Source organism: Phyllostomus discolor, chromosome 3 (genome assembly GCF_004126475.2).
Source record: "Phyllostomus discolor isolate MPI-MPIP mPhyDis1 chromosome 3, mPhyDis1.pri.v3, whole genome shotgun sequence".
Classification (NCBI taxonomy): domain Eukaryota; kingdom Metazoa; phylum Chordata; class Mammalia; order Chiroptera; family Phyllostomidae; genus Phyllostomus; species Phyllostomus discolor.
The window spans coordinates 145174807-145198684 of NC_040905.2; the positions used below are offsets into that span (position 1 = coordinate 145174807).

At 38.9% G+C, this 23878-nt stretch overlaps 1 protein-coding gene across 9 annotated transcripts in view; it reads left to right on the plus strand.

The window, feature by feature from the left end:
* Positions 1-23878, plus strand: part of ELAVL2 (ELAV like RNA binding protein 2) — a 127908-nt gene that overhangs the window by 39019 nt on the left and 65011 nt on the right. For 4 of the 9 annotated variants that reach the window (XM_036021536.1, XM_028517402.2, XM_028517430.2 and 1 more), the window contains exons 2-3: positions 18585-18675; positions 21418-21661. In XM_036021536.1, coding sequence (XP_035877429.1) covers positions 18604-18675; positions 21418-21661 — 316 coding nt within the window. In that variant the 5' untranslated portion in view covers positions 18585-18603. Of the gene's footprint in view, positions 1-18282; positions 18676-21417; positions 21662-23878 lie in introns of those variants that run through there. The other 5 variants (XM_028517415.2, XM_028517422.2, XM_028517446.2 and 2 more) reach the window with 3 other exon arrangements.

Sequence of the window (23878 nt, forward strand, 5' to 3'; positions counted from 1 at the left end):
CTCTATGTGACTGCCTCTGTAGGAAGAGACTGCTCAGAGTACAGGTTGTGTCTTACCATCCGGTCTAGCCCCACAACACAGAGCAGGTGGAACGGCGCCATCCCCTCCCTCCAAAGGCCAAGGATTACATGTATCTAAACACATGCCTTATCTTCAGGTCTCTGTTTAAATGTCACTTCTCTGGAGAGGCCTTTTGTGATCACCCTACCCATGTAATTGTCTTAGATTTTTATTTTTTAATTGTTAAAATATTTAGTTCGTCTTTTTTGCTTGTTTAGTATCTGTCTCTGCTGAGTGCATGTCTTGTGGACTGTCATAGTATGGCGCCAGTTAAGTGGTTGAATCCATGTGTGGCTCATCCCCTATTTGAACATAGGACAGTGTATATCCTAGTGCATGTGCCCTTTCTGTGTTGTCTGAACCTTTGATTTTTTCCCCCGTTATCCAGATATAATCCCTCCATCTCACGTGTACCAGGTTGTGCCCTGTGTTGGAGTGCTGCATGTGTTCTGTTCTCTGCAGGACACTAAGTGGGATCTCCTCATCCACGTCATCTTGTGCATGCAGCACAGTGCAGGTCGTGGGTTGTGCATATTACAGTGGCTGTGATTGTCTTTATCCTTTATGGGTGTTGATATTTTGAAACATATCTATTTTTTCCATGTCCTTTTTTTGTTGTTGTGACTTATGCCACATTTGAAAGGTAAACTCAAAGGATTCCTGATGCCTTTTATCCAGCAATGAACTTCATTCTTTTCAGATTGGTGCATGGCCACTTTGTAGTTGTCCATTATTGTACAGGTTTGTCTTACTGTCTGAAAATGTGTGTTTCTTCAATTTAACTTCTTTGGTTTTGCTTGTAATCACTCCATTTAAATGGCTCCTAGGTTGTAGGCTGAGGTCTTGCTTCTTCTTCCCTCCTTGACACTTTGAACGTGGGTTTTTTTTTTTTTTTTACTTTGAACGTTTTTATGTTAACTTTGTTTTTATTTGAGCAGTAAAGGTTAACAGATGAGATAAAGCTAGTTCTGCCAAATGGATCATCAGGGAGTGGATTACTCTGTTCTCCAGAGGGTGTAAGTTGGCTACCTTTCACAAGTATTACGATAAATTTCCAGGTATTTTGTGCTCTTTTGAGGTCTGACTTTGTTGGATGCATAGAAAATGAGATGGTTGTCTCTCTGTTTGGATACCCAGCTGAGTTCTCAAATGGGAGAGGCGATGAGGGGCCCTTTGAGTAGCTGAGATGGGAAACTAGGAGGGAAGAAAAAAGGATTGAGGAGATATGTACAAAGCTGTGAAAGAAATTTGGCCTCTTCCTGCTTTTCTTCCTAGCCTTCCTCCCACCCTTCCTATGCCACTTTTGCCCTCAGCGCTCTGCAGTTTCCTTCTTCAGTTAATTGCATTTTTCGGACTATAAGACATACTCCCCAAATTTGGGAGGAAAATGGGGATGCATCGTATAGTCCGAATTTAGCTTTATATTTACATTGGTGAAATATTATTTATGTTATAAATATTTTACCACATTTTTTACTTCAAAATTGTTTTTCCTATTTTCCTCCTCTAATACCTAGGTGTATCTTATGGTCTGAAAAATACGGTGTGCTTTTTCTTCTTGTGCCCCAGTCTGTTTTGTAGGCTCATATAGTTGATCAGTGAATTCAGGTAGGATTTCCTCATCAGCAGATTATACTCTTCCTGTGGTATAGCACATACAATGCTAATCATCTTCAGGCTTAATTTTAGTTCATAGTTCTAGCTTTTAAAATGGCCTAGTATCATACTCTTTCAAGAATGCCAAACATTTAATATTAATCACAGGTTAGTCAACTTGTTAAGCACACTATGACCCTGTGTTAAGCTAGGCTCTGAGCAGATGCCTACCATATGCTTTATTTATGAATTACCACAGGATGTTTATAGTGTATGATTCTTAAATTGGTACCTGCACATCACCACCAGTTATTTAGCAACATTTTTTTAAGTAGATGTCTATTTAAACATTTTTTGTATTGAACAAACTCAACTCAAGTAGACTAGTCTGTCTACCTTGGTGGTTTTTATGTCTTTGGTACTTGGAACTTACCTAAGAGTATCCAGTGCTCACAGGTAAGTTTGAAATAGAAAATGGCCCTCCTTTTGACTGACTGAAGAAAGTGCAGCCTAGCCTATGTGCAAGAGAGTGTCTGTGTGCAGGAGAGTGTATGTGTATCTTTGTCAACTTGAATTTCCCAAGTTACATTGATTGTAACAGCTTGACCTTAGCATACATTAGAAATGTGCTGTTGGAAGGAGGTAGTGATAGCACAAAACAGTTCTCAGGGTTAGTGTCTGAGAAACAGTACTTTCTATAGTGTCTTACAATTTTTGTAAGCCATTCTTCTATTATTTACTTTAACTCTTATAAAACCCCTGTTTGCTAGTCAGAGTGGGAAAATCTATACTTGATAAATAAGGGAGGTTACTGATGTTAAAAGTTTGTCAAAGGTCACAAAACCACTAAGAAATATGAATAGGGCTGGCAGCCAGCTTCTTCATGTGGGCTTTTACTTTTATTCTGTTCCCACATTCTCATTAGTTGTCTGTTAGACTAGGACATGGAACCAGACATTTACCCTTGAGGTCTATTCCCAGCCTAGACTTGGTTGATGTGAAAGCTTAAAATCCAAATTGACCTTGCATGCTGTGAACTACTAAGAACAGTTTTTTCTTGACCTTGGTTTACTTGGCCATCTCTTAACTCATCTGAAGAACTGAACTGAAGCCTTTGTTTTAATACAAATGGATGCATTTTGTTCTGATATTTTAAATAGTAGCTATACTTGGGAGCTGCTGTGTGTTACATGTAATTTTGATTTGAGTTTGATCAAATGCACTTCTGTAACGCTGACCCTTAATGAAAAATATAGTAAGAATTGTGTGGACCAACTTAATGATGTAACCTCTTATCTAATATTCACATATTCTAGAGTTAATTGTTAGGAGGGCATAGGAAATGGACCAAAAATATGAGAAAGTGATGATACAAATATGCATAAGGACTCAATACTTATGAACTTGGGCCAAGTTGTGGGTATTTAGTATGTGGAAAGCCTTTTTCCCCCCTAAATGTGTTAGGCTGAAAACTTACCTTAAGGGTTAATTGTAATCAGGTGTGAAGGAGAGAAAATAAATACTTGTTGGTGTTTATATATAAACAAAATGTGAAAATTCCAGGGTTTTTTTTTTTTTTATTAAATTCTCTATTTGACTACTTTGTTTTGGAATATCATACTCTCGCTTTGTAAAGAAATACGAAGTGATAACAATAATGTACTGCTATTTAATGCCAAGTGTTGGTTTGTTCCTAGTTTACATCTTATATGCAACCCTGGAAGAAGAGAGAATGTAGCTAAATTGCATCTGAAATTTTGCAGAGTGAGCAGTATGTTCTACATGCTTAGAACTCCATACCTTCTTACTCTCTTAATGGAGACTAAAAGTTCATGACAAATTTTTTTCAACGAAAATTACCATGGTTTCTGGAAAAAAATCAATAGCATTAAAGTAATATTCTACAACCTTAAAGATTTGCAGTTGATAGAGAATACTTTAACATGTCCTATAAAACTTTCAGTTTTGGAGTTCCTAGGTCTTTTTATTTTTAGCTGTGGCTTTTTAGTTAATGAGAAGAGGTGAAAAGTATCATTCTCTCCTACTTTCTGGTTGAAATTACTGAACTTGCGATGCTGAAAGACTTCTCATTTCAGAAGCTTTTTGGAAGCCCAGTACTGGGTATTGGTTGGTGGTGTTGCTTCCTTTTGGTTAAGACCTCTATTTTAGAGAATTGCAAAGAATGGTGAGTTAATTACCTCAGGGTTTTAACCAAATTGTAATTACTGTGATATTGCCAAATGGACCTAGGGACAGTTTTGCAGCTTTGAAAACTTACACCTGAAACAAAATAGCAGCTTTGGGGCTATGGAGGAATGCATTCAGCCTACCCTCTCCTGGTTCATTTCATCAGCCACCTCTCAACTGGAGGGGTCACATGTAGGTAAAGCAGCCAGTCTTTAGGCCCCACTTCCTGAGGCCTTTGTCCTCCCCCACAGCCTACTCCATCCTTTTAGAGCAGATTTTCATGGAGGTCTATGTGGTGAAGCTGAAGCAAGAAGTCTGAAGTAAGACCTTTTTTACACTTACGTCCCTACTTAAAGTTTGTTCTACTTAAAATGTCATTTTGATAGGTCACAAGGAACAGATTTTACAGAGTTTGATCTTGAAGCTTGTTTATGTTAATTCAGAAACTTCTGGTATAATGTAAAGTGGTCTTTATTTTTCTGTGTGCTCCGTCCTCATCCCCCCATTTCCTCAAACCTGGAGATGAAGCACTTAATAGATCCTTCCACTTCTTTCCGGTATGAAAATATTTGTTTAGGTCTGAATTAACTTTCTTCTCAGCCTCCAGAAGGGATGTACTTCTTTGTGGACAAGCTTGCTTTCTAGTTCCAATCCACAGTAGCACACTGTGCCGAAATGGGTCTCATTTTAGAGTGCATTGAATGTATGTGGCAGTAATATTAAGATGTATAATAATACAGAAGTGATGCTCTTTGGCTTCATTCTTCATTATGGTTATTTCTTGGAGTATTTCAGGGTCTAAAACAAAAAATCCTGAAATTAGTCCTGGCCGGGTGGCTCAGTTGGTTGGAGTGTCATCCCATAGACCAAAAGGTTGTGGGTTCAACTCCCAGTCAGGGGACATACCCAGGTTGAGAGTTTGATCCTCAGTTGGAGCACATATGGGAGGCAACCCAACTATGTTTCTCTCTCCTCATCTCCCCCTTCCTCTTTCTTGAAAATCAGTAGACATATCCTCAGGTGAGGATTAAAAAGAATTTAAAAAGACCCTGAATTTAAATGAATATGATATGTCAAAAGTAGTTAAGACTATTTCACCCCGCCCTAGCCCTTCATTAGTTATACCTCTGTACTGTAGAATTATCTCTGTCCTCCACCCACGTGTCAATACTCTGGTCTTCTGAACCTCTCTACCACCATGGTAGAAAACCCACATGCCCTTCAGCATGTTTGACCTTTAGGCTATGATGTTTCACTTGTGATCCAGCCCTTGCAGGAACCAGGGCATCCAGGCAAAGCAGTGACTTTCCCTGGTATTTGGGGAACTTCAAAGAATATGATCCATTTAAAGGGCAGCCTGCTGGCTAATAGGTCTGTGGGAATGTGGCCTCTGTTGCCAATCTCTCTGGGTTTTTACTTATCTTTTATTTTTTTAAAGGGAAGCCAGTAATGTTTTCTTAAGTAAATGTGAAATTGGTAAATTTCTAACTGTTGAACCCTACTAATATTTAAAAAAGACATTGGATAGACCAAATAACACATGTGTAGACAAAACCCACCCTCTGGCTTCCAGTGGCAACTCTGGCCTGGAGATCTTGAAGAGCATCCATGGCTTGGCCGCACGTTTCCTTCCGTCTCTGTTTTCTCCAAGGGGCATGTGCATGATCTTACATGGTTACTGATCACTATTTTGGCACCTCTCCTTATTCCTTCTTTCAAATGTGATCCTGTGACTTCTTTTTGAATTTGTGCCCCTTTGTCATCTTTTAGTTTTATTTGTGGTTTTACTAACTGGTTACCTGAATGCATAATACTTAGGAAGACTTTTGACTTCCTCCCTCTTCGTGCTTCCTCTTCTCCCAACTTTTTTTCCCACTGGTCAGAGCCACTGTTGGGTCTTATTCACCATGCCACTAGGTATACGATGAACTATACCACAGAAGAATGTTGAAAGCAGCCACCTGGCTGTCACTTCTGTTGGCCTTGTTGAATAGGTGTTTGTTAATGTGTAGCCAACCTTGATAGATAAACAAGAGGAATCATTTGTTTGGATTCTAGTCACTATTAGATATAGGAGGCTGTCTTTCGTCTCAGCAAGTCAAGAATATGGATCATTTTCAGTTAGAATAGAAGTTACTTTAGTGAAATAATGCTGTGTCTTGGCCATTGATGCATAGTAATTGTTTGTTCTTGATCTGGTAGCAGTGAAATTCACTCTGAATGTTGTTGTGCAGTGGGAGTTTTGTCTGGTCAGAAATGACTCCTGCTTCTACTGGGACGATTCCCTTCCCCCAGCATTGCTCTCTAAATAGAGAATGAAACATAGTATCCTATTTCCTCAGCTCAAATGTAAGTCCTGCGACCCCAGCTCTGTGTTGTGAATCCTGGGTGTTGGCCTGACAAAAAATTAATTTCACAAAAACATGCTTGGTGTGGGGGTGCTAAGGGAACAGAAAAATCACATATCTAAAGCATTCTGCTTTCATTATATGTTGATTCTCAACTAGAGAATCAAAATCAAGTCAAGGAACTTTAAAAAATATGTCTAAAAAAGTACTTGTGTAGATCTCTTGTGTTTTGCTTTCTTTACAGAAAAAGAGTGAAAAATTTGGGTTTGGCACCATAGTCTCAAGAATGCCTTGAGGATCCTTCCCCCCAGATGCATTTGAGATAAAAGGAGATGATGGCAAAAGTTTCTTTTAGGCTGATCTGAAAGAGACTGCAGTTGTAACTGCTGTAGATTAGACTAGCGTCTGGTAACATAGTAGGCACTTTCTGAAAGTCCTGTCAGTGGTAAAGTACTGTGTGCTTACTGCCAAGCAATTTGTGTGCTAAACCTACAATATTGAGGGAGTTCTTTTTTAAAAAATTAAAAATATATTTATTGATTTTAGAGAAAAGGGTGGGGAGAAAGAGAAACATCGATTGGTTGCCTTCCATGAGCACTCAGACCAGGCCTGGAACCTGCAACCTAGGTATGTGCCTTGACCAGAAACTGAACCCCCAACCTTTTGCTGCAGGGGATGATGCTCCAACCAACTGAGCCACACTAGGCAGGATGTTGAGGGGTTCTTTTAAAGAAACTTGCTCTTTATATGACGTAAAGGCATAGCAGAAAATGGATACCAAGACACTCTTAGCAGTCCTAAATCAGATAAACTTAAGTTTGTGCTTTTTTGTAATTTCATATTTTCATAATGAGGTGGAAATTCAGTTTAATGTCTAAATGTGAAAACTGTGTACAGTCGCCTATCATTCTTTTGTATTTTAAACATTGGGAAGCAAAATGCTTGATTTCTTCTCAAATATATGCCCAGTTTAAGTTAGATATGGTAGTTTCCATAGCAGCAATGACTCTGCCCTTTTATCTTTTTCTTGGCACAATATTCAGTATAACTCATCCAGGGAGATTATTGTTCCAGACTGTAGGCTCTTAAAGACTGCCTTGTGTACAAAGCCTTTGCATTCTCTGGGTGCAGGTGTGTCTGGAGAAGCAGCATGAGTGGTGAAATGAGTATGTTTGGGGCGTCCTGGTTTTCCTAGTGTCTAGGTCCACTGAACCAGAGATGTTGGAGACCTCAGCTGGGTTGGCAAAGAGAGGGGTAAACGTTTGGTGTGGTCTTGGTTTTTCACATTGGTGTTGAGGTTTGTTTTTTAAATATTTTATTTATTAATTTTTAGAGACAGGGAAAGGGAGGGAGAAAGAGAGGGACAGAAACATCGATTGGCCATCTCTTGCATGCCCCCAGACAGGGACCTGGCCTGCAACCTAGGTAGTTATGTGCTGGTGACCAGGATTTGAACCGTTGACCTTCCAGTTTGTGGGTGATGTGCAACCCACTGAGCTACACCAGTAAGGGCAGTTTTGCTTATTTTAAACTGATTTGATAATAGATCACTCCCATTTTTCCCTCCCTCCCTTCCTTCTTGAGGCTTACGTTAATTTAACAAAGGCTTGTAGCTGGGAATTTTTTTTAAAAATGCTGATTCAACTTGAAGTTTGAGCAGATAACATAAGAATTAGTAGGTATATCTGGAAAGGGATGTGTGTGTATTAGTGGTGGGGGATGATAGCCTACTATAAAGATACCTTCCCCTTTATTAATCACCTGCGGTGACTTTGGTTCCTCCAGGTAGATAGAGTTGCAGTGGAAAGTTTCTCACTTGGCAGTGAATGTAAACCACATGAAAAGTCCCTTAAATAAGTGGAATTTTTTTATTTTCTACCTTGAATTGCAAATCATGGCATCAATGCTCTTTCTCTGTATGGAGCTCTGTGCACATTTATTGCTGTTGTGACAGAGCTCAGTGTATGGGCTAACTGGAGCACAGAGGCCCAACTAAGCGGCCCACAGAAGGCTTCCTGGAGGCATTGTGTCTCCTTTTGAGTACTTAGGATGCTTCTGTTTCCAGGAGAAGAATGGTAGAGAGGCAGTTGCAGGTGGAGAAAAGAGTGTGAATAACAGTGGGAAGCAGCCTGGGCATGGGAGGAACCACTGGGAGCTGGTTAGAACCTCCTGCGCCCAGTGTGGAGTGGGAGGCATGCCCCACGGAGAGGTGGGTGGGAACGAGGTCAAGTCCGATGCCTCACTGCCGGCTGTTGCTCTGTAGGCAGCATGGAGTAGTCAGTAAAGGTCTTAAAAAGAGAAACAATTGTGGGATGCTGACCCCTTTTTGGGTAGATGGCTGTAGCTGTGGAATGGTGAAGGAGCAAGGGTGGAATCAGGGAGATCAGTTAGGAGGCTTTAGATAGTCTGAGCACTGGTTTCAAGTCCCCGTTTCTCTACTTATACATGTATGTACTCTTGAAGTTCTGAAATATTCATTTGTAAATTTAAGATATTGTATATAGCTCATAGTACATGAGAAGATTAAGTGGGATTTTATTTGTGAAATATCTAGCTTGAGGACTTGCCTGGAATGAGGAGTCAGTAAATGCTTTCTCCTACCCTTTTTTAGTAGTAGGCTTCATTGAATTCTATAAGAGGCAGTAAATAATCTGAACCTCTTTCCTGTAGCAAAAGATACTCAAATCCTACGATTTGGTTCAGAGAGCTCAGGAGGATGCCTTCTTTATTTTTATTTTCTTTTAATTAAACATGATCTTAAAACTAAGTGCAGGCTTAGAAAATGAATGTTTAAATTCAGGTCATTTTGAATATTATGATAGAAAAATGGGAGGAGACTGTCTGACTGTGTGTGGGTCATTCCCCTGATGTGTGAATTATAGAAGCTGTGACACCACGTGATACATCTCAATGTGCACATTACCAGTCTAGGTTTCAGAGTACAGTCACGAGTGCGACTACTGTACTCTTTCCTTATGTTGAATTAATAAATCTAAATATAAGTAGAAGATGCTTGATTCATCCTTGGAGTTCTTAGCAAAAGGAACAGTGAGGTGTAGCAGTTTCTAATCTTAAATATTAAGATCCCAAGAGGCTGAGCAGCTGAGTAGGACAAAACTAAGTTGGAGAGGATGGAGCACGGGCACTGTGTGTGGGGGTGGTGGTGGTGGTGGTGTACTTTTTAAAGTATGGTAAATTTAAATAGACAAGGCTGAAATTCTGATGTGAAACACTTAGGCTATTGGTATCCTATGTATTTAAATAGTCTTTGGAGGTCTGGGGTTAAAAATTGCAGCACTTGAAGTAAAAATTCTTGTCCTCCTTAGTCACTATTTGTGACTGTGTGCTAAATGTAGTTTAACAGCATCTGCTCCAGGCGCCCCGCACAGGAGTTGACAGTCATGACTGAGCAGAGTCTACATCCTTCCCTTTCTGGCCACAGTATTCTTTTTTCTGTCAAGAAGCTCCCAACACAACTCTGCACCCTTGTTGTCCATTTAGACATGGGAAAAAGAAAAGGCGAAATAAGCCTCACCTAAAAGCCAGATAAGCATATTCTCTATGGTAACATTCTAAAAGAGGCATCTTCCTTTGTCTTGTAGTGATAATAGTCTCTAGTGTTCACTTGGCACTTCAGAATTTGTAAAGTGCTTTCACATATTACTAAATTATGTGTATATAATTAAAGCTTTTAAAGAACACAGACTCCTTTAGCCCCTCTGCCTCTTAACCAGTGTGGAAATAATTCAAAGGCCAGGTGCTTTTGTGGTTTGAGTCTTGAGAAATATTTTCCTATGTTAAGATGTAGCCTGTTACTACATATGTGCCTCCTTCCCCCACTTCTATGGGAGCTGAGTACTGCTTCTCATCAGCTCTTGGAAATATGTGTGTACATACATAAATAGGTCTATATTATGTATATGTTCACACCCTTCATTTTTTTTCATTTATACAATGGTGACCTTGCTCCAATGTATTTTGAGAGATTCCTTAAGCATTTGTTTAACTTGTGCTTTAGTTAATATATTCTGATAAATTTCGAAGTGAGAAGTCTGACGGAAGTTGATGTTGCAGTCACTGACAGGGAACCTAAGCACTTGATTCCGGCTCTCAGACCAGGTGTGCTGTGGATGTAACAAGCAAAGTCTGAGGCTCAGAAAGGCTTTCCCAGAGCAGTAAAGAATTAACTCCTTCCCTCCCTCCCTCCTTCCTTTCCAGCATTAACTCTTAAACACATTCTTTAGGCAGCAGATTAACCAGAAATCTTCTCTTGATCCTCTCTCCCTCAGACCCCCTCCCCTAGTTGGAATCAGTAGAACTAAAAATAACACTTTAATTGAATGCCAGTTCTCCCCACCCTCTTCATTCTTAAAAAGTAGTAAATAACCAGGAACTTAATTACCATAAGAAGACACAGTGGTGTTTTTTTCTGTCTGGAATGAAGTGTAAAGACAGTTGTCTTTTGGGAAGAAGGAGGAGAGGTAGACCAAAGGAAATAAAATGTTCTCAGTGTGAACTTTGTTTGTTAACACCTCCAGCTTTCCATTCTAAATAATTCCTAGTCATGTTTCTGAATCAAAAGTATGTATCTCTTGGGAATTTCAGGACTTGAAGTAGCAACTGAAAAGAAAAATACATTTCTATTTGAGATGATCACATTGCAGAGAGGAAGACTGCTGTCTGGTTGATCAAGGTTTGCACTCCTGCAGTGGGTGGGGATAGCATTTTCCTCTCTCCAAAGTGTATTACTTAGTTACAAGACTTTATATGTCCCAGGGCAGCCTCTTCTTTATTTTCAGTTTCTCTGAAATTCAACAGAAATATCTGTAGCCTCCTTACATTATTAATGAAATATACCTTGTTTTGCTTGTATTTTATTTTACAGACTTTATTATGGTGTAAGTTAATTTTTGGTTTTCCATCTGTAACTCCTACTAAATGACAGTGAAGAGTAAAGTAACCTTAGTGGCCAAATGGAGTATTGTGGTCCTTTATTACACTGAGTTAAAATTGGTATTGGTGACCATAAAACTTCCTTGTCTTTTATGTCCCCTGTAAGACGAGGCATGCTTTCTATTTTGGAACTTGACAGTGACAGTGTGTTAGTGTCTGTATCCTACGGAGGAGCTATGTTTTTAACCTACCTAATGAAAACACTCAACTACTGGGATTAATTTGAGGATTTTCAATCAGTCTTTCACAATTTGTACTACCCAGAGGGGGTTCCCTTTAGCTGTGACTTTTGTAGAATGTGAAGTTAATCCCATTTCTATGTTGATTACTACTTTAACTGTCTTAATTTAGCAATTCAAATTTATCTGCCTATACCCAACAGGAACTCTGCTACAAAACTGTGGGAGTACTTGATTTTATTCCTGTTACATTCATCCCCCTTTTTAAGGTTCTATAGCCAAATAATGGCATGGAAATTAATTAGGCCCACTGATGTTGGAATGAAAGAAGAAAGGTTGGAATGATTCATCACCAGAAGGTAGTGTATTCAGACCCATAACCAAGATTGAGTTAACCCCTGGCTTAACTATCACAACTAGGTGAATAAAGGGGCCAGTTGAAGAATATAGACTTGAAAGTTTACTTCCATTTCACAAAATGTAACTTACTCTCATTACTTTCATCTGCTGTGTTTTTAAACGTTTGGAGAGAACTTTGAGATATTATCTTATTTTGTATTCTAACTGCTTTAATGGGGCTTCACAGGTTAAAATCAGTTTCTGAATACTCTGTTTGGTAGTTGCATCTTTTAAGTTGCTCTGATTTTTTAAAAACTTACATTGCCATTAAATGAATCATTTGCTAAATTCTTGCTTTAATACAAATTCAGGTTTTCATATGTTGGGTTTTTAAAAAGATTTTTTCCCCTTTGACACAACTTCTGTAGAAGCTTTTCTTTGCTTAATTATCTTGTATTCTTAGTGCTTAGAAATTAATAAACACATCGGTGGTTTGTTTGAATATGAGCAAGTGGAATCTAAACCAATTTAAACAGTTTACTGAGGTAATTAAAGGAGTGCATTAGAAACAAGTTTCCTTCTGGGTATATGCTCTTCTCCTCTGATACACTCCTGATTGGAGTCACTCTCATTCTACCCCTTGATTACTGCAGTTGTTTCTTCACTGGTCTTCCTGCGTCCGGAGTTGCTGAGTCTTCCCACACAACCACACCGAGATTTACTTTTGTAGGAGGAACTCTTTTGCTCGAAATCTTCTCTGTGTTTTCCTTTCTTTGCAGTAGCCTCTGATGGGGCTGAGGACACCCTATCCCAAAATATGGCACCTTGGCATGTTGAATGTCTTCAGCTGAAGGAGTTAGAGAAAACAGCAGAACCAGAAAGTCCCTTTGGCCTCCCTCACCCTTTTCCCTGAAACAGGTCCTAAAACCCCCAGGCAAAAGATACTCTCCAAAGAGAGTAGCAGGAGGAAAGAAGACATTCCTGTCACCAGAGAAGAGGATTAAGGGCCAAGAAATCTGTACAAACAAACCTTAGTGAACTTATTTTACAATCCCTCAGCTTTACCCTTTTATTTTGCCAGTTCTTCAGAACTTGGTTTCCAAAATGGTATACATGCTTCCTGCTCAAATTACCTCTTTGGGTCTTCATTTTCTTGGAAAGGCTCCCATGTACATGTAAAAATTGAGTAAAATTTGTATACTTTTCTCCAGTTAACCTGACTTTGCCAATTCAGTTTTCAGACCCAGCCAGGGACCCTAAGATTTTTGAAGAGAACTTGTTCCTCCCTTGTATACATACCCGTAAGACCCCGTTGCGGTCTGGCCTCATTACTTCTTAGACTCCTCTCTCTAGAGCTTTGTCCAGCTTCGCCCTGGCTGATCTCTGCCTAGAATGCTGCTCTTTTGGCTATCCCTGTGGGGACATATTTATTTACTACTACATCTGCAGCAAGTAACTATGAACTTGGTGCTTAAAACAGTACAAATTTATTACCTTACAATTTTGAAGGTCATAGCTCTCACTGGCTTGTGATCAGGTGTGGGAAGGACTGCGTTCCTTTTTGGAGGCTCTATGGGAGAACCTGTTTCCTTGCCTTCTGGCTTCCAGAGGCTGCACACAGTTTTTGGTTGGTGACTCCCTTTCATCTTCAAAGCCAGTGATGATAGGTCCAGACTTTTTTCACTTCACATCATTCTGACACCTGACTCGCCAGCCTTCTGCTTCCATTTATACATTGAGCCCACCTGAATAATCCAGGGTAATCTACCCACCTCAGGTAATCTGATTAGCAAAATTAATTCCATTGCAATTTAAATACCCCTTGTGATATAACATAAGGTATTTATAGATTTCAGGGATTAGGATGGAGACACCTAAGGTGAGTTGCTGTTATACGTATCATAGCAGCTGGCTCACATCTTCAAACCTTGGCTTAAAACTTACCTTCAAAATGAGGCCTGGTGTTTAATACTGGAAACTGCTCATCCCGAGACTCTGCATTCTCAGCACCCTTACTCTGCTTTCCATTTTCTTTTATGGCAAAGTATACCTTTCCAGCTAATATACTATTTTCTTATGTATGTTCATTCTTGGTCTGCTGTGCACACCTCCCATTGCAAATGTACGCTCCAGGATACGTCCTTATTCCTGTATCTCATGTACCAAGGACAGTCCTTAGCTCATGGGAGCTGCGTACAAATTTTTGTTAAATGCATGGATGAAGGAACTGTGTGTGAAACTTGAGGAAATCTTTCTCACCAGATCTTTACTTTCTTGTTGCCCAGCATGGATGCCTAAAGTGACTCTAGAATGAAGGGAAGGACTTGGGACCCCTAAACTCATTTGCTTTACTCTCTAATCTTGTAGTTTATAATCCTGCCACTTCTAGAACTACAAAACCTCAGAAGTACTGGCATTGGAAAGATTGTAGTTTGTCTGGGAGTCATAATGGGCCAAGAGACAGGGAAATGTTAGCTTTCACTGCCAAAGAACAGTTCCCTTCTGTTTCCTGCAGCTGTTGGACCCTTGTTCACCCCAAAGCCCAAAAGCTGAGTTTGATAAGGCTGAGGAATGCATAGAGCAGGTGAGGCGGCTATAATGGGGTGGGGAGTTGACAGATTCTAGGATTGAGGAAATCCCACGAAGTGTAAAACCACAAACCTTTATAATTTTAGGAACCACAAAGCAAAATGAAGACCCCTTATGGGTCATTCCTGAAGCTGATAACATCAGCCCCATGATTTTAGGGCTCGGCTGACTCGGCTATTGCTTAAATTTAGTAGAGACGAAATGCATCCTCAGAATGCCATTTTTTTTGTGGGAAAGATAAAATGTTATCCTGTTGGAATGGTGTCTGCTATACATGGCTCCATTGGCTGCTTATCCAGCTCTCACCTGTAAGCTCTCATTACTCACTTCACTAATTATTTTGAGTGCTTTAGTCCTTTGCCCCCAAAGGAAGATGCTTTTTGGCCTGTATTGCTGTCTTTATTTAGGTAGGTTCTGCTCTTAAACTTGAGAGAAATGACTTCTGTGTCGTCAGAGGAAAGGCAGTGCCCAGGTACTGATTCCGCCCTGGTACTGTGCTGCTTGAGGGATTGAGAACCCTCCTGCTGCAAAATAGGCATCCAGACCGTGGTCACTTTACCAAAGCTGGACCTTGTTAGTATGAGAGAGATGTTCACCCTTGATGCTAGCCCTGATTCTTTCTAGAGCTGTTATCTTTTGTGTTTGCTTAAACTTTCTAGTTTGCATGAAAACTAGTAGAAATCTGTAACTTAAATATGTTAAAATCTGTTTTCATTTTTTCCACATATACCTTTGCTTCCTCCATTTTCTTCAAGTTAGACCCAGATTTCAGATACACATCTCCAAAATCCTGTTGGCCAGGGGACTGGAGCATGTTTGTACCATGTTTTTGGACTTGTGTTGGCTTCCAGCTGTTTTGTAGTTGGCAAGTTGATGTGTTAAGCTCTTGATATAAAAAAATAGACAAGTGGTCACTCAAAGTAGTTTTCCTGTGTTATGCCATTTAACAAGAATTTGGATTCCGGTGGGTAAGGATGGCTGATGGGGTGTGCCAAAAACTGAAAATACACAATCATAATTACCTCAGATTTGAAATATTTGAGATGGGATAGCAAAACAAGCTACCAAGTTTGCATGCATTTCGGGAGGTGATTACCCTTTCATGCCTCAATTTTTTTTTACAGGAAATGTTCATGTTCTTACCTTTGTTTTTGAATGCTTAGTGTCTATACACCCCTGAAATGGATGTGGGGTGGGTATGGCTGGAGCCCCTTCAGGTAGATGGAACCACAGGAGCAAAGCCAATGTCTTTGAATGTAAATGCAGCTGTTTGAGGGACATGGAGTGGTTCAGATTTTTAGGCACTTGAATAAGTGGGTTTGTAGAGGATCTCAGGTGTTTAGATTATTCATACTGAGGAGTTGGCGCTTAATTTGATAGGCAGGAGTGGAGGGTGGTTATTGAGGGTTTAGGAAAATCTGCCTGTGAATAGTGTTAGTGTGGATTAGAATGAGGAGGGGGACCTTTTCAGAGGCTGGAATTCAATAGTCTCCTGAGAGGTGAGGGCCCAGATTAATATGGTAACCATAGCAATGAAGAGACTGGTACCAACAGACAGGCATGAACAGGGGATGTACCGTGGCCCTTTCAGCAGTCCTGCTATGACTTTAACCCTCAGAGGTCTGGTCCCCAAATCGTGTGGGTTCTAGATCTTGGAAAGCTCCATTGCCAATAAGGTTCCTAATGAAAATCCTCAGAATATATTTAGGATGTGTTTGATTAGCAGTTTATTTTGTTTGATGGCTGTCTCTCAGAGGTTTGAAAATAGTAAAGAAGTTTTTGGAATTTTTTATTAGGAAGATTGGAAAATACAGACTTTTCCTTTTCTTTCACGTGACTAGAAAACTATTGGTCCTGATATGAGAAATCAAGCAATAGCATTGCTCTCCTAAAATCTACAGTTGTAAGGAACTTTATAAATTAAAGTACACAGAGGGCCAATTAAGTAAAAGGGAAAATAGTTCAGTTTAAAACGTCTATATAGATGTATGGAAGTAAGACTGTGTGAGTGTGAAGACATGGAGGCGCCCCCCCCCCCCCATGAAATCATGCCACACCAAACTAACATGTCATCATTTTGTCTTGGAGCCCAGGGAAGTTTAGAATATTCTAGATTGATTGACACTAAAGTGCCTTCATAAATTATTGCATGAAGAATAACAGGAGAAAAAAGCAGTCTCAATTGGCACAATTGATGTCAAAATTGAGACATGAAAATATATTGAAAGATTTTTTTCAGCCTTAAAATTAATGGTTTTGTGTCATTGGAACGTGGCCTTTTTTTCTCCTTCCAAAGAGTTTCAGAGCCAGTGGAATCTATAAATAGTTCCCAGCCCGGTTGTCTGTGGTGGATTGAGTAAAGCAGAATTGCCCGTCCTTAAATGAAGGGGAAGTAGCTTACATTTTTAGTAACTGAATTGTTGGCCAGCATAAAGGTAAGGGCCATGTGAGCAACTTATTTATAACTTCCCATAAAGGTGTGTGTCTGCCTCAAGCAGAGAAACTGTCTGGGGTGCTTGAAATGTAAAAGTGCAGAAGAATCATTTTCTTATAAAGATTTTATTTATTTTATTTTATTTTATTTTAGAGAGGGAAGGGAGGGGGGAGAGAGAGAGACAGACAGACAGACAGACAGACACACATCAATGTGCGGTTGCTGGGGGTTATGGCCTGCAACCCAGTCATGTACCCTGGCTGGGAATCGAACCTGGGACACTTTGGTTCCCAGCCCGTGCTCAATCCACTGAGCTACGCCAGCCAGGGCTAGAAGAATCATTTTCCATACACAGCTTCCCCTAGCTAGTTGGTACAATAAAGTGATTGTTCGAATCCCTGGGGTTTCAGAAAAGAGGGGTGTCGATAGTATCTCCTCCTATGGAATAGAATGAACTGAAGCCGTTAAATTTGAATCTGTGGTTTTATGTAATGACGAATGTTTAGATGTTAACTCCCAAGGGTATTCAGGACATAAGTTTGAGCTTGGTTCAACCTGTCGGGTGTGGTCCCCCATCTATTCCACCTACGTAGTCTAACCCCTATTAGGTTATTGTCAAAATAGTTCTGGTCTTAAAAGCACTTTATTCTTTCACAGGATCAACTCTTTCACAGCTCAACTATAAGTTTTTTCTTTTTTTTTAATAAAGAACATAGAATCAGACCGAATTCTCTGGTAACAGTGGGAGAAGGGAAGAAGAATAAAACATTCCCATGGCACCATGTAGAGAGTATAGTTAAACCCTTCGGTAGATGCCAGAAAATGGGACCCATTTTTACATGTTACCAGTGTCATCACTTGCACCAAGAGGAAATCTCAGCCAGCTTTAACTCTAAGGATGAAGATTTTACTGTCATAAATACACAAACAAAAGCTGTTCTCAGCTCCTTTTTGTTACCCATTGTTTATTTCAGAGATGAGTTTTTCTGAATATTATGTTGACCATTTAAATCATCTGCATATATGGCTAAAATGTAAACTTTGGCTTTCATGCCAGTGTTGGTGGCTTTGTTTTGTATTTGGGCAAGTTGTAATAAGTGGTAAATGGCCCATTAACTATATTGGAGGCCTCATAGCAACACTAATTTCAAATCGTGCTGGGTTTACAATTTACATATTAAAAAATGCTCACTTGATTTTGTTCAGGGACAAAGCTGACATCCTATATAAGCATTACTCCAAACAATCCTATTTATTGGTCCAATTATTTCAATTGAAGGATGCTGGTTTACTGCCTTTTAGTATATGTGAACAATTCTCAGTGAAACTGTTGCAGAATAACCTCACAGGGTTCCGATTTACTTTTAATTTTCAGTCCCAGGATTAAGGATCATTTATAGTATAATGTAACAGTGTGGGCAAATATGGCTTCTCTTAATGCCCTTCTGATATGTTGGGGGAAAGAATGCTTCTGTGCAAAGCATTCACTTATAAATTGCATGACTGCCTTTTCTTACAATAAAATTTCATTCACATTTCCTCCCTTCTCCCACATCCATAAGAGATAGGACAGCATGCAGTGTTCTTCTTTATTTTATTATTACTTAAAAACTTTTTTTGAGATGTGGTTTAAGGTAGTTATTTAGGATAGATGCCAAGGTAACCAGTTAATACTGTTTTGAAATCAGGCTCTTAATTTAAAATGCTTAATTTGTGCAAGAAAACTACATGTTAAAATGAATTTGGAAAGATTAGATTGGAATTGCCTCAAATTCAATTAAGCCACACTGCATGGACGTGCTGGGAATATTAATACAATCACTGTAAATTTTGTACAAACTGATTTGTTGCATTATCTTGCTCATCTAACATACGGTACTTTTTGTGTCCATATTGCAGACGGCAACTCCAAACTAACATGGCAGTCAGACTGTGTGATGTGGCTTCTCTGCTTAGAAGTGGTTCGTGGGCAGCAGAGCCTTGGACTGGGGTCTGTGGGATTTTTCTTAAATTCTGTAGGCTACTTTTTTTTAGCATGTTGCAGGAGTGCTGAGGCCATACCAAACACTTGAACTTTTCATTTGGCATACTAATTAATTATTCTTACATTCAGCCTGTTACGGTATGGCCATCATTAGGACATAAGGCACATTGCAATTGTAACCATAGTGGTATATGTAGCACCAGAACCATGCTTTTGTCTCTTTTTATAATCTAAATGAGGACTTAGTGCAGACTCAAAGAAAAGAGTGATAAGCTTTAAAAAACAAAAACAAAAAAGTTTTGGTATGGTCTAAATACTAAGTTACATTCTTTACATTCTGTTTACTATGTATTTTTTTGGTTACTAAATTTTGAAGTTATTCACAATTCCTGATGCTCCAAAAAATGTTGAAATTGTAAATCTGGCTGGAAATTATTTGCCCAGTAACTGTTGAAAGAGTTTGCATTCTGTGAACAGTTGTGTTGAGCCTATCAATGGAATATGCATTATTTGTAAAATATAGCACATTAGTATCATTTTATTCTGAGCAGATGGTCCTATAGCTGAGAGATGCTGTAATTTTCAGTGCACACAGCCTACTGCAGCTGTTCACTTGAATGTTGGCTTAGGAGCTCATCCTTGCCACCTGAACACGGAAATAAATGTGCAATTAAGTGAGGAGTGTTTGTTGTCCTTGCTAAATCCTGCTAATTTCAGTCAGTGAACACTTTATATTTCAAATGCTATCCCAGTGAGCTTTATTTCAAGTCTCATATTTGAGATTTACCTCATTTCTGCACATACATACCCTAACTTTTGAATAGTGATTTGTTTTAATTGGCTTTGGCTTCTCTCATCTTGCAGCTCATTGTTTTCATAACTGCTGGGCAAAGGTTAATCCCACACAAATTTTGCTGTGGAAAGTGACCCAAAGCTAATATTCTACAAACTGGAACAGTTGTGATTTATTAGGAAATCTGAAACCCCCTTTCTCAGTTTCAGATAAATTTGTTAATTATAATAAAATGCGTATGTTGAATTGTGTCAGATTTTTTTCATACAGGTTTACAGAGGTTTCTTTATTTTTCTGTTTCTTTAGCAATCCCTGAGAATACTTGTCCTAGAAATGTAGCTTGCAGCTTGTAGAATAAATACCCATTTTTTGGAAAAGGAAATGAAGTCTCACGGGGTTATGGGTTGTTTGGTATTGCATAGGTGCTCTGGATTTGCCTCCTGTTTTTTATTGTGATAGCACTGATTCTTGTCCTGTCTAGCCAGTCTCAGTATGCCCTGTGCTGCTTTCTCTTAAGAGTATCTCTCAGCAGCAGAGATTTCTGCCTACATACTTATCCACTGTTATGCCTCTTATTTTTCCTAGGCAATATATTTTTAAAAAGACCTTTATTTTTTTCTTTTCCTATAACACTCCCTCTGCTTTGCTTTTAAAATTTTGTTTAATATTCTTTGCTTTTTATATGTTGAAACTTCCCTAAAATTAGTATCCTATCAATTCAGAATTGTCAATTTTGAGAGTTTTTTGGTGAGATGAAAGGTGTATTGAATGGAGTATGAAGGGTAATGCTTTCAGTGATGCCTTGGTTTTTGGATTCCCCTCAATCTTGGCTACCCAAAGTAGATAGCTATTGAAAGATGGTTCTAGAAAATTTGGGACTGTGGTTGTGACTGTTTTGCTCAAAGAGCATAGGCTTGATATTTAGGAAACTAGATCCAGATTTTCTTGTGATTTTTAGAGTAGCCTGAATAGTTTGAGGCCATTTTCCCTCTACTCCCTCTAATCCTATATTTGGAGTTTATAGATGCATTTTCAACAGGCTTCTGTGCTCAGTTGAAAACTACTTGGGCTGGTCTGTTTGCAAAAGTTGACATATTTACACAGTTGGTTTAGTGGACTGGATAGTTTTGTTTTTAAGGTCAGAGTTAAAGCAGAATACCATATTGAGTGGTTTGGGGATTTTATTTTGATGTGTTAGATCAGTTGCCTTGTTGGTGATCTTTAGCTGCTAAACTTGACAAAAATGGCTTGCTAGCTTCTACAAGGTACACTAAGTACTCATAGCTTCTTTCCCAAGTTATCCTACAAATCCTTTTCATTCCCTAACATATAACAACTGATGTTTTCTTATTTCTTATGAACAGTAGGGGTATTAAGATACTGTCAATCAAAAACATTTTCAATATGTAACCAAAACAGTACATGTTGACAAATTCATATTTTTTAAAGTACTTTTGCTTCTTGATTTTAAGTTAACGGATGTCTGTCAGTTTTAGAATATTGCAGTTCTTAGGCAAACTGAAAATCTCTTCAAAGTTAGGTAGAACATTTTTTGGTTTGTTTTTGGTAGCATGTTATAAGCACTTTTATTTTCTAGTATGATTTTTAGTTAGGAATAATTCTCTGCCCTTCGGTCCTAAATTTTCTGAAGTTGGTGGACACTGCAGGTGAGTAAGGGTATGTGGATAGACCCAGAATGTGGTTCTAGAGAATGTTTAAGATTTAAATTGTACTATGTGCATGTATGGACTATGTATGTGTAAGTATAACCATGATCTTAATTGAATAACTTAATATGAAGTAAAAATTAGCTTAAGTGTTACACTTGTTGAAGCTTTGTTGTAATTTCAGCAAAATGACTTGTGTTCTAGTGACATGTTTAAGTTTTTGGATGGAATCTCTAATAATAGTTTGTGAAATATGAATTCTGACATTTTTTATTTTCTCTGTTTTAGCAGGTAATTGCTGCCATGGAAACACAACTGTCTAATGGGCCAACTTGCAATAACACAGCCAATGGTCCAACCACCATAAACAACAACTGCTCGTCACCAGTTGACTCTGGGAACACAGAGGACAGCAAGACCAACTTAATAGTCAACTACCTTCCTCAGAACATGACACAGGAGGAACTAAAGAGTCTTTTTGGGAGCATCGGTGAGATAGAGTCTTGTAAGCTTGTAAGAGACAAAATAACAGGTATGAAGTTTTATATAGTTTATTCATATTTAAAGGACTGTGTTTAAAGATGTGAGAAAATAAGTTTACTCCTTGTATGTCACTTTGCTGTTGTTTTACACATCTGGATATTTTCTCTGTTACTGGACTCTATCAGCAGTGTGAAACTTAGTTTTAAGAATTTCATTTTCTGGGCCCTGGCTGGCATAGCTCTGTGGATTTGAGAGTGGGCTGCGAACCAAAGTGCCGCAGGTTCGATTTCCAGTCAGGGTATATGCCTGGGTTGCAGGCCATGACCCCCAGCAACCGCACATTGGTGTTTCTCTCTCTCTCCCTCCCTCCCTTGCCCCTCTAAAAATAAATAAATAAAATCTTAAAAAAAACAGAAGCAAGAACATGGAAAAATTAAAAAAAATATTTAACAACAACAAAAAAATTTCATTTTCCTTTTAAAGCAGAACATTGTTTTATGGGCAGTAATATTAAAAGTAGACTTCTGTGTACTCTGAGCTTGATAATAACATCTTTGAAAGTGTTCTAAGAGTGCATGTGTTTGGGGCAGCAAGTGTAATGTTAACCTTTAGTTTTTCCTTCCCCGAGCTTACATGCTTTAGCATTTCAGCAGTGAGCTGATAAGGAGAATATTACTGTGTTTGAGAGACGGGAGAGACCTCTTTAAATGCCCTTTCACGTAGTCTGTATAGTCCTTCGCTTATGATATATACGAACAGAGTAAATGGTAATATTCACATTATCGGTGTGTAAATATTTGCAATGATAGAATTTGAGCATAGCAAGATCTTACGTTCTGTCCTGGACAAGGAAAGGAAGGTGTTTGTGTGTGCCCCCCTCACAAGACAGGAATGAGAGGATGGGTCCTTTGGCCTTTAATAGTGAGTGTTATGTTTTGAATATTAGGGAGTAGAAAATCTTCTTGGTATTTTGTAAGATTTGACTAAATTTTTAGAATAAGCCAGAACGTAATGCAGAGCATGTTCGAGGGATAGAAGCATTATTTACCGCTTCCTGCAGGGGCTCTTCTCCGACACTGACCATGTGTGAAGTTAGTGTAGACAGGCTCCAGTGCTTCGTCATGGTGGTGTGGTGCACTTGGGGGATGATGTGTATCGAATTGGTTTACCTGGCTTATAACAAAAAATATAAAACTAAATACTTGAAATGAGTAAAAGATACTTAAAGACAGTGTGATGAGTCAGACCTGGAGTCAGAACTTCAGTCATATGACCTTGGACATGTCAACTCTTAGCTTCAGGTTTCCCCTGGTACAATGAGGTAGAGGACAAGGGCACACTGGGTAATTTCTGAGGTCAGTTGTGACTTTTCCTGAGCTGACTTTAGCTGTTCTTTTATCAGGACAGCAGTGCTTATTCTCTCCAAGTTAAGTGAGCTCTTAGAGCTGTCACCTGGGCTCCACCTCACAGTCGTATTTCCTTGAGCAGAAGATTGAGGCTCACAGAGAACTGAAAATCAAGTAAATTAAATAAAAACTAAGTAACATCCGTTTGTCATCAATCTATGCTGAGTAACTGTATTTTAGCTAATTGTGTTACTTAGATGTTCACCATGATATCAACAGGAAGATTTGTCTTTTGTTTTTGAATACTGATAACAGATGAAAAATTTTTTCCATTTCTTTTCCCCAAATTTGTGTGAACAGCATAGGTAAATTTTTAAAGAAACAGTTTTTGAAAGAGTTGGAAAAGATAAAGAATAAAAGGCTCTTATTACTTATTTCTGCTATGATACTACATTTTATTGTTTTTAGCAAAACATCCTTTTTATGTGAAGTTTGCAACTTTTTGATATAAACGACTGTGTGGTAAATGGCATGAAGGCTGTGACATGTTGACGTGATGATGCGTTCTGATTTGATTGCTTAGTACCCTTCCCCACCATTAAAAGGAAAAGATGGTTCAACAAGTGCTCATAAACTGCATTAATATTAGTTGTTCAGGCCTACCCTCCACCTTTGTCTTTATGGTGAAAGGGGGGCTAACAGCCTTTTCAACCATGGTAAAATTTCTGTTGAAAATCTCTGGTAAGCAGGTAGAGTACCCCAAGAAAACTCACAGTGAGCATGAGCGTCAAAAGATGTTTTCTAAGTTTCATCCCATGAGATACAGTAAAAAAATATTCCTCAAAATAAGTGTTATTGGGTTGGCCAAAAAGTCTGTTTAGTTTTTTCTGTAAAATAAAAGACATTTTTCATTTTCACCA